We start from the raw sequence: 12,093 nt of genomic DNA, 5'->3' as shown, positions 1-12,093 counted from the left end.
CGGAAGCCAACGGGGGCTCCCAGCGGCCCCAAGAGGGCGGGTTAGTCTGGGACCCGCGCTCTGTGCTTACACCCAGCGCGACCCTCGAGGGGCGGTTAGCGGGGAGCGGGGAGTCCCGAGCAGCAGTAAGCGACCCCCGGCTGTGGGGTCTTTGCTCACGCGCTTTGGCGGGAATGGGGGGGTGCGCCTAGGGGAGTCTGGGATGGGCGTGTCAGGGAGATAAACGCACACCCGGGGAGAAAGACAAGGGCCGGAGGAGAAAGAAGGGCCTCGCAGGAGCGAGTTGAAGCGACACCCTGAGACCTGCAGCGTCCCAGACCGGGAAACACATGCAGTGAAATTCAAGACAAATCCGCTTTAGTGTTCAGCCCAGGAGAAGAAGGGGGCGAGGTAATGAGTGCTGATAACAGAAGAAAAAGTTGAGACTCGTGGCTTTACACCGTTAAATAGGATCCCAAACACACAACCCAAACTCCGCTTCCTGGAGTGGGTCCTAGGGCGCACAGGCAGGTGGAAAAGGGCAGGAGCGGAGCCCAGCCCGAGACTGTGGGCTTTGTCCAGCAAGTCCCAGGGCACCTGCATGAAGGTCTTTCCAACCCCAGCCCTCCACCTCACAGGGGCAGTGGCCTTGACCTCCACTGTGAAATAGCCCCCAGTTAGCCCTGGGCCAGGAGGACTTGCTCGCCTGGGCTGGTTGGCGCTGCCATAAGGGCCACACGGTTGCAGTTGTATAATGGGGCAACTTTTCCCGTTTGCTTGAGAAATTCGCAGTCACTGCAAAACGAAAATGTGTCTTATCTCTTAGTCAGAAGAGGAAAATAATATTTGTAACTGCCTGGAATTGGAATCAGACCCTCGGCACATGTTGAATCAGTGGCCACGGGGGTGAGGCCTTGCAGCCTGCAGTCTGGACGGAGTTCTTGGGCTGTAACTGTTTATTGGGTGGCACAGTGAATGACCCCTGACCCTGCCATGGCCAACTTTGATTTACCAAGGTCTATGGGGCTTGGCCACTTGCCCCTTGAATTCAGACCTTTTAAACTACAACCCAGTCTTCTAGCAAGCAGTATTGAAGCTGAAGTATTCCCCAAAACCCAAGTCATTGTCAGAATTGTTTCAAAAACAAAGACAAATATCCAAACTGTATAAGAGATAGAAAGAACAAAAAACCCCATCCCTCCCCCTTCCCACCACCCCTCACTTCTAAAGGAATTTAGAAGAAAATAGCTTGAAAGACCCTCAGGATTCAGGACCCTGTAGAACAAAAAAAGAAGTAATGGCCACCAGGAGGCACTGACAGGGTTGTTTATTATAGTTATTATGCATGAAAATAATATTAAGATAAATAACAATTATTTGCAGAGCCATGGGATAGTTGTAGGTAAATGGCTAGAAAGGGCATGACTCACTGTACCCAGAGAGAGCTATTGTGTCACCCTTACAAAAGGGTCCACAGACAGCCCTCAGCAGGCAGGGATCATGCACCCATTTATTTACAAATTGGCTGTCTTAGGACTCAGAGGTTAAGTCTGAGAAATACTAGCATGCTAAAGAGATTGTTTTTAGGCATTCATTAAAATGGAATAAGATTCAAGTTTAATCAGCCAATGTATAAAAGTGTTCACATCTTTAAATATCTGGAAATTGCATGAAAAACTAGGGAACAATATATTTAAATTACTTTACATGTAGATATCTAGACTGCTGAGCCCAGAAATGTCACACTGATTCTAAGAAAACCATTCCACATACGTATGCTATGTGCATTTCGTTTTTAAATTATTTCATTGTTCAGAATGTAGAATGCCCCTTTGTATCACCCTGGCGGGGACATTCTTTGAGGGTCAGGAAAAAAGAACAAGGCAAGAACCTGACCTTAAAGGTATAATGCTTTCAATTGACATTATTAAGTTGCTACTCTGCAAAGCTGTGCAACAAGTAATTCAGAAAATAAATATCATGACAAAAAATATATTTTTTAATTCAGCATGGGCTATTTGGAAAATGGTTATTATAATTTTAGTGTTAAGGAATTTTATCTCTAGAATAGAACTCTTTTGCAAAGTCTAGCCTGCCCACAGTTGTAGATGAAAAATCTCATAACGTCTTTATCAATACTGAATAAATAGTTTGTCCTTGTTTTCAATTATGCTCTTGTCTAATCACTTCTTAGAATGGCCGTTTCCCATGCTAAGCTGAGCTGACCTAATTTGTTTTCATAAAACAGAAACTCAGAGATCCATGTCAGTGTAATGTTTTGTGGAGTAAGTGGATTAGAGAAACACAAAAATTGAACTAAAAATGCAGTTCACTCTAGGCTAGAGGAATGCTTCTGGGCCGTCACCATATGAGAAACATGTTATTTATGCTTCGTGTTAATGCACGATTACAGATGGAAGCATCAAAGGCCAGTAAATTAACCTGATGCGCCACTTAACCTTTTGTTTATGATTCCACAGAAGTACAATGAAAATGAAATTATGAGAACATCAGTAGCAATTAATTAAATCAGCAAATGTTACCATAAATATTGTCTCTAATGATAATCCCTCACTAATATGATAATGCTAAAGCTATACAACCTATTACATTCTTATAAACATGCCACTAAAAGCACCATGGTTCTCATATTTGCAATGAAACCATCAGCCTGAATTTAATCTTACCATTTGTTGAGAGCCCATGACAGTGCAAATTAAATGTAAAAATTGGACTCAAATAGCTTTACATAGAGACAGGAAATATTTTAATGTTTCCATGCTTTTAGCAGAAAACCTGAATAAAAGTATTGCTATTTGAATACAATCACTATAGTACTACTATAATAAGCCACTATAATGAAAACTTAGGCTCAAAATTAGAATTATAAAATAATTAAAGACCAATTTCTACTCTAAGAATTTATTTGTTATGGGACCAGTGAATAAAAGGTATATTGGGAACAGTGAATAGTGTGTGGGCTGATATTCATTTATTAGTGAGATTAAGAAATGTCAAATTAATTACCTTTTTAGGGCCACAAAACATGAACTAAAGATCAAGCAGAATCTAAATATTTAGCTTATAATATGAAAAGATATTAGAGCACATTTAGATAGAAACGAGTCTATTAAGCTAAGAGAGAGGATGCATCATATTCCTGGAGAAAATGCTAAAATGAGTGCAGATTTAGGAACCTGGAAATAGGCGCCAAGGTGGATGCATTACCTTCCTCAATAGTTTGATGGCTGAAATGAAGAACTGTTGGAAGTCACTGGGCTAGAGACTAGAGCTTGAGATTTCAACTGCCATTATATCTTCAGAGTACGAGCAGGTGAGCAGGAATACGAAAGCCTCGTAAGTGCAGGGGAGAGTGTCAGTTATTTACCTGGGAAGGCCTTACAGTGCCCTATAGGTGAAAACCTTAGAGAATCACTTTCATTAAGAAACAAGCACACTGGCTTTTTTTTTTTTTCCCCACAAAGGAAGCGAAAACTAGAAGCGTAACTTCCAGTCTGTGGGGTCACACTGATATATTGACAGGTTTTTGTGGTTACCCCTCATGAATAAAAATGGTGATAATGACATGGGTTTGTGGCTATACCCTGCAGAATAATAACGTATAATACAAGTGGAATTATACGTGTTTTTAAGATTATTGTCTCTGAATAAGTGATTTTTAATGAGTCCCTTGCCTCCCTGGGAATTAATGACTAGATAAAATTAATAAGTCAAAGCACTCAACTCCTACTTATTATTAATTCCTAGGAAATATTATTACATTAAGTTGTATTATTATTTAATGGTCAAACAGGTCACCTCACTAAATTGGTGTATACATTCCAGTCAGTACTTGTGAGCATAATTGAGGGGTATATTGCTATTATATTAGTGTCAGCACAGTGTTAAGGAATTCTAAGTCCTGTAAGCCCTGTTCTCCTTTTGCTCTATGATAGCCAGGAAGAAAATTTAGAATACTACTCAAATTACTTTATAAGTTCAGCAGTGTCAAAGAGCCTTCTTCTTTTTTTAACATTTCAGCATTAATGTGAGAACATACTCCATGAAAATTTAATTTGAAAATCTATCATTTACATTTTGAAAGAAATGCATGGAAATTCTTGACTTATGTCTCACTTTCTTCATTTTGTCAAGCGATAAATTCTGGCATATTGTACCCCAAGTCATGCATTATTACATAGTGCAGTTTTACAAACCGCTAAATCACTTGCTGTGTTATTCAGGAAAATATCATTATACTGGAATAGAAACAAGCCACAGAATAGATGTTTTACTGAAATAAATCAAATACAATTCTGCCTATTGAAAAAAATTTTCCAAGGCAGAATCAAAATCTAGCTAAATGGACATGAAGCCTAATGTGAGTTGAGGATGTGACAGAACGTCCATGTGACTTGACATGATAGGCAATTTGTTTGCAGATGTCTATCAACTCACTGAGATCACAGGCTCAACGTGAGTGGATTTGTTTATAAGCAAGCAATTTGGATTCACCGAAATGAGACCATTCAAAAATTCTAGCAATTTGAGAGACTTCAAATCATGGACTTTTAGTTCCTTCTATAATTTTAGATATGTTGAAATTAAATAATTTGTTTAATTTCACACATCACAATTAAGCGATAAAAAGGCACAAAAAGAAAAGAAAAAAAGCCTGAAAAGTTGGGTGAGATAGCCAAAGATGTTTACAAGAGTTAAGCTTCTGGTAAAAGGGCCTTTGCTTGCATTACAATTTGAAAGCCCCCAAATCAAATGGTTTCTCCCTGTTTTCTTCCTATACAGAGGAGTTAGAGTAGTGGTATTTATCTGGTGCTTTACCTACTGTGGATCTCATGTTCTAGTAATTGTGAAGACTAGAGCTGAAGTTTGGATCGAACTCATGTGCTCATCAACAGCAGGTTAGAACATTGCTATTTGGGTAAATTAAAATGCTAGAAACTACTGTTATTTCCACTTCAAGAAGTGACTGGGCCTAGAGATAAAAGAATTAGAAAAAGTAGTGATTTAGGAAGAGAATAAATTGGTATGCACTTTTGACAGCCTGAAGTAAGGAAAGACTGGCGGAATCGCCCTCACAAAAGCACCCTTTCCTCCTTTCCATTCCTCCTTTCAAGTAACACAGCTGAAATGATTGCAAAGATACCCGCATAAAGCTCCAAGGCGAAGGTGGGCATTTCTGTGTCCGTTCTCTGCTATGGCAGCACATCAGCTTCTGTTGCTCTGTGAATGGCCTAAAAGAAAACTTGGAGATTCTGACGAACTCTGTCTAATTCTTGTCCGTTTCCCGTAGGTGCGTGCCAGTGCAATCGCCCAGGATGCTGATCAGAATTACGACTATGCCAGTAACAGCGTGGTTCTCCACTTGGAGCCAGGAGACGAAGTCTACATCAAATTAGATGGTGGGAAAGCCCATGGAGGGAACAACAACAAATACAGCACATTTTCTGGATTTATCATTTACGCTGACTGATAATGCAGGCGTTAAGTTTATTAATCTGAGTTTGGACGCTGGATTCGTATGGCTAACATCAGTGAATCAAGGATCCCAGGGGAATGCCAGTTGTGGGGCGCCTCAGTTGTGTATATGTGGGGAATTCAAATGCTACCTGACTCACATCTGCATTCTCAAAAACATTATGTAAAAAAATATTAAAAGCAAGATAAGCAGATGTGTGATCCACTTCCGCCAAAGCAAATACTCCTTGTTATTAGTGTCCATGTGAATGAAGTCCTATATAGATCACAAATTTTTATAGAAAAATCTAAGACACTGAATTATTTCTTCAATATATATGATTCTTTGGTGTACCATAATCCTGCTGCTCTTATCCATGTCAGCTTTGGTTCTTGTGAGTGTATCCGCTTATTCCGATACTTGGATTCCATTCATAGTGTAGGAAGGACTGATTTTACCCTGCAGGAGGAGGTCTAATCAAAATAATGCTGCTTGTCCCCAAAGAAATTGTTTGCCTTGTACTCTTGTGAACTTTAGAGCTAGACCTGGGAATGATTCAACTTCAAGCCTTAACCTGGAATTTCCTGGATTTGACGGAATTCCCAAGCCTATGGTCATTTTCCCATTTTCTTTTTCTTACGCATTTTCTTTTTTCTCTTTAATGGTGACAGTCTTTTGAAGTAGATACTGAAATTGTATCATAGGATTACCCTATAAGTGTGAAAATGTGTAATATGTATGGTATTTAGAAAATCCCCTACCTACCCATTTTGTCACTAGAATGTGTTTAGATTTACTTGGAAAGTCAGAGAAATTTATTCTTTGGTGTTAAATCAGACTGAGGCGTTTGTCTACTTTGGAGCAAAAGATTATTCATAACCCAATGCACAAGGGTTAATTTGAGCTACTGCATGCATCACCAACGGGACGCTAAGCAAGGCTTTCAAACAGTAACTGACTGAAGTTGTGGCCTGAGGTTATTTCAAAATGAACAATTTCCCATATAACCAGTATGACAACAAAGTGTATATATTTTATAGGGATACCTGTTACATATATGTGTGTGCTTATACACATATATAATATATATATATATATGGCTTTAGACCATAGGCACAGTGGCTGCTATAGCCTCAAGATTTTAATTGAAACAATGATATGTGTATATGCGCACACACAAACACATACATTATTTGAATTATTTTGGGTTGAAATATATTTTGGATGACAAAAAATATATGGAATAGCAAAATAATTGAAATGGTTTCTCTTTTAAGAGTTATCCAGAAAATTAAATTGTATTAGGTTAAAACGCCCTATGTGCCAAATGTCTGTAAATTCAGCCAATGACTTCTCTGTTACCCTCTGCCAATCAATACTTTTTACTGCATTCTGTGGCAGACCATTAACATTAGGACTGCAGAAACGAAGTGGCTCTCTTCTGTAATGTTTGTGAATTATACGCATTTAAAATTACCAATTTTTCTTTTTTTTCTCAGGTGGATTGAAGCTGACAGTAAAGTAGATTTTGTGAGTGGTGTAAATCCTTTCTCTCTGTTTAAAATACACCACCAATAGCCATCTCTTTAAAACTAAGAAAAAAATTAAAAATGCATGCTGATAGATCTAACTATCAGACAACTTCCACTATTACAATGAAAAATCTGTTCCCCTCTCAGCTGCCTTTTGAAGACTTTTTGACAAGTAGATTTCAAAAACAGATATTTAAAAATCTGCTTGTTTTACTAGTGAAAGATAGTTGCATATTTTTTTCACTTAAAGGAATTAGTTTGTTCTCCTGGCTCTTTCCTCTTGGGTACTTTATGGTCTAACACACAGAAAGCTTGATCATCTTTGATCTGCAGAAATATCTTTTATTTAGCAAACCTCACCTTTCCAAAAGAGCTATGCATGGTGTTTCCATCGGAAGGTACTGTTTGCTTGGTTTAAATGCCTTAGCCTGAGCAACTGTCATGATTATATGATTAAAAACACTTAGCCCATTCACTAAGAATAATGATTAGTTCCATTTGACCATCCTGATATATAAGATAACTCAGAAAGGAGTTGCAATGAATTTTATTTCTATTTAACAACATGTAATTATCAAAGAATTGGCAACAGGGTTTGTAGAATTTTTGTTTTATTTTTAGGTAACAGCAAACAGAGAATTCAACCAAAAGATTAACTTATAAAAAGCAGTGCACATCAACTGAGAGTTTTAACTGAGTTTTTTAAAGGCTTTATTTACACAAACCATCAGGGCTGGATACCTTTTATTTTTATTGCATTTATGTATATATGTATTTATTTATTTATTTATCTTGAGAGTACATATTAAAGTTGAAATAAAGGAAACAAAGGAAGGGCTTAGGGTAGAAAAAGTAACAGAAGAGCCTGGGCAGGGCTGCTTTAGCTCACTTAAAAGTCAGAGAAAAGGGAGACTTGGAGACAGGTTCAGGGGTGACCTGGGGACGAGCTGCCGCTGTCCACTGCTCACCTGGTTGCAAGTCTCATGGGGACCTTTCAAGTTTTAAAAAATAGTACGTGCCTGAGAGAAGGTCATGAGCATGCTCCAAGGAGGGTGCCAAGGCTGGTACCTTTTAGAGAGTTGGTTGTAGCATCAGATTGTCATTTCTAATAGACCTGACCTTTTCTTCAGAAAAATAAGCATTATTTTCTCTAGTTAGGCCCAAGGAAAAACAAATAAAAGGTATAGAAAATAAAGGGACTATATATATATACATATATGGCAAACATTTCTCTTTTTTTGCATTACACATGATTAATTGATTAAATTGTGGCCTTTGTTATTATAAATGTAATGATTCATTAAAGTATATTATGTAATATATTCTGACTTTTATGATTGAATTTTTGTAATTCAGTATTATGTTATGTGTTCATGCCCCCTTATACAAATTTTTCAAAGCACAACAAAAATGTATAGCAAAAATGGATGCCAGAAAGGCAGAGGCAGCACAATTGATTTATGATAAGTATATACAGATAGGTAGACAGCATATAATTATCCTTCCACCATATTTTTACCGTTGTAAATTGCTAATTGTCTTACAGTATCTATTGAAAAAAAATCTCAAAATTTCACTTTTCTTGCTGAAGAAGCTATTTTAAAGTGCCATCTTACTCATTAGGCATTAATTAAAGAACAGCAGGATAATTAGTAGGATCATCAATATTACAAGAAACATTGGATTGCTCCAGAAGGGGGTAATTTAACTCAAAACACTTTAAATTCTCAAGAAGGGCAGCTGATAGATTAAGAAAACAAAACAAGACTTCACTAAAGGGATTTAGACTGTAACTCATTGTTTGGAAGCAGGTGCTTCTGTGATTATTTGTTAAGGCAAAGTACTAGGGCTCAATGAGGCTCAAGGACTCCCTAGAGGTGCAGATGTACTAGCCAGTTTCTGAGAAGGCAAAACGCTTCTAATTCTCACAAAAAGGAAATGACCCATCATTAGTTCTATATAGCTCTGATTAATTAATATCTGAGTCGGTTTGAGATCACTGAATGTTCTCTGCAAGCTTTATATTCAAGGTGTGAATTTATGACCATCTTATTGGAAAGTTAGCCATTGCTGAGGGTTCTCTATTAGTATCTTATCAAGTGCATGCTTGTTGATACCTCTAAGCAACATTTTAGGAACAATGTTGGTGAGTATATGAGAATAGCCGTGGCCTCCATATTTCATCAGCCGATGCTTTGTGTGTATGTCATGGGCCATCAGAATTCGGTCTTCATAGCCTTCATCCACCAGAAGGCGCACCCTGTGAAAAACGTTAACGCATTACATCATTTGTCTCACATTTACAAATGTTCAGGGTGCTTTAAACTTTTACTTAGAAACCTGCTGTGCTTATAGAGATCCCACCTTCCACTGTGGCATCTGTCCTGGGCGACCTGCGTGGTGATGAGAACGACACTGCTGCATTTTGGTAGGAACATGATCCTTATTCCATGAACACAGAAATTTCCAGCCTTTGATATTTAGGACAATGTCTGGCAATACTGCATTAAAGATAGCTTCTAACAGGAGGTGCGAGTTTGAGTGAATGGCCACTTTAGCATTTCACTAAATAACTTTGTTCTGCATCTGTGGCTGGTTCTCCACTCTAAAAATGCCTTGCTCGGTGGGCCTGTTTTTCAGATCTCAGTCTCTCTCCTTTTTTTCTAGCAAACAACATCAGTGACCATTTGTGATTAAATAAGGAAACAAAAGGAATCTTCATACAAGTAAAACATTTTGAGAGTAAAATCAGCTGGTTTGGAAGTGAACGGCATATGATGGCTAGACAGTCCTTTTTAAAAAATATTTTTATTGATTTAAGAGAGGAAGGGAGAGGGAGAGAGAGAAACATCAATGATGAGAGAGACTCATTGATTGGCTGCCTCCTGCGCACCCCCTACTGGAGATGGAGCCTGAAACCCAGGCATGTGCTCTGACCTGGAATCAAACCATGAGCTCCTTGTTCATATGTCCACGCTCAAGCACTGAGCCATGACGGCTGTGCTATTCAGTCCTTTTTTAAAGATCAGCAATGGTATGCCTATATTTGGAGCATTTGTCCCTTTGAAATCTATGAGAATTTTGACTTAGTCTTGGAGCTCTGGGTTAAGTTGACCAATAAAAATTTACTCTTCCTTCCTTCCATTTCAACAAAATTGCTATAAATAATCAGCCATTCCTTTAAATTTACAGTTAGTTGATGAAAGAAGGGCTTCCTGGCTATTGTCTAAACATCTCATGCTGTAATCCGTAGCATGAGTCACCTCCTGACAGCCACCATCTGTACGTGTCTGGACTCTGGGCAGTGTCTGTCGTGACTTGCCTGGGTCCCTGATGACAGATGTAACTTGGAGACAGTGTCTCCTCTCTGGCATTTGCTATATAGTACCGTCAGTCTCTAGATTCCCAAGTGGATCTAGGTATTCTTTTTATTTCAAAAGCACTTCTTGGCATTCCAGTGCACGGGTCATATTTAACAACCACTACAGGAAGCAAAACGTGGGGCACTACACAAAAACTCGAGCACAAAACCCTGCCCTCTGAAAACATACATTTAAAAATAAATTACAATGGAAAACTAGGTCTTGTGCTTGCAGGTCAAAGGGATACAAGTGCCAGAAAAGAGGACTCAACTTGGATATTTTGTCTAGAACTCTGTATTCATGTCACGTGTACCCCATGTCGTCACGTGTACCCCATGTGTGTCCTATAAGTACATGGAATGCTAATTGTGCCATCACAGTTCTTTGCCTCTTTAAGATTTGTGTAATGTCCAAACGTTCTGAAGTTACTTCTGGAACAAACTCCTTTGAGGGAAGTATCTAAGAGAGTTATCGATCATTTATGAAAAAGAGAAAGATTTGACAGGAACAATATGTAATGCTGAAACTTAGTGTGACAATCCTTGATCCACAACTGAAAAGGAGTATCACACTACCGGAAATTTTAGAGTTTGCTTTCCCCAACTTTTCAACTGTCTTTGAGGAAAAAAAAAGTATCTCATTACTATAGGGGCATAGATATATGAATAAGCAAAATTCTGTAAGAGGCCTTGTGTCATATCCTTGTTTCATATCCTTGTGTCATATCCTTGTGTCAACAGCACACACTTAATGAATTGTATAGTAGTAAGGAAAGAACACAGTGGATAAGATACTCATTTGAAAATGGGAACCCTTAGAACTCATTAAGTCAAGGATCTGGAGACTAATTATCTCATGAGGGAGATAATGTTATGGCTCTAGAAACATAATTATATCGCATCAAGAAAACTGCCTGGTCTCTCCTAAAATGAGATCATCTCTCACGCAGTACCACTGTATGGAAGAACAGTAGTTCTAGCGATGCCACTAGGAGGAATGAACCACTACAGATGAGAAGACAAAAAAAAAAAATCACAGTAATTATAGAAATACAAATGAGCTGGTGTTTTGAAAACAAATATTAGAGAGAGACTACAAAGTGTGAAAAGGCAGAGATATAATAAGATTTGAGAAATGGAGCAGAAGATTGAAAACAGGTGTTAGACAGAGAATTTCTGGTGCTGAAAACCAGAGGTAGCAAAAGCATACTTCTCTGTTCTTGCATTTCAGAACTTTACAACTACTAGGGCTCAGAAAATACTGCCAATGAATGATGAAAAACAAGTGCCAAAAAGGTGGGGGACAAGGGAACTTGGACACACAATCCAACAGTTCATTCAGTCATTACTGCGGGCTCTACTTGAGTCAGTGACCGAATGCATGATTTTAATTTGAGGAGATTAAGTATGCACACACACACATATACATAGAGATACATAAACACAATACACACACACACACACAAATAAAAGACAAACATGCAAATTGACCGTACTTTTGCTATGCCTTAAGCCATGCCCACCAGCCAATCAGAGCGACTACATGCAAATTAACCCAACCAAGATGGTGGCCAGCAGCCATGAAGCTGGGGTAAGCAGAAGCCTTGGTTGCCTCAGCGATGGAGGAAACCAAGCTTCCCACTTTCCCTGGCCATCCCTGAGCTCCGCTCAAAATAACAAAGTTTCAATTATAGAAGATAAATAAATCCCAGATACCTGCTTCCATCCAGCCTCCACTGGGCGCG

The 12,093-nt window shown here is 38.6% G+C and overlaps 1 protein-coding gene across 1 annotated transcript in view; it reads right to left on the bottom strand.

Moving 5' to 3' along the window:
* Positions 1–7,848: 7,848 nt before the first annotated feature.
* PTER (phosphotriesterase related) overlaps positions 7,849–12,093 on the bottom strand; it is a 72,510-nt gene continuing 68,265 nt past the window's right edge. Inside the window, exon 5 of the mRNA XM_006766040.2 lies at positions 7,849–9,247. Within this exon, the coding sequence (XP_006766103.1) occupies positions 9,037–9,247 (211 nt within the window). The 3' untranslated portion in view covers positions 7,849–9,036. The remainder of the gene's footprint in view (positions 9,248–12,093) is intronic.

This window comes from Myotis davidii, unplaced genomic scaffold (assembly GCF_000327345.1).
Source record: "Myotis davidii unplaced genomic scaffold, ASM32734v1 scaffold1120, whole genome shotgun sequence".
Lineage (NCBI taxonomy): Eukaryota > Metazoa > Chordata > Mammalia > Chiroptera > Vespertilionidae > Myotis > Myotis davidii.
Note: the sequence above shows the minus strand (reverse complement) of the source record. Positions and strands in the feature narration are given on the sequence as shown.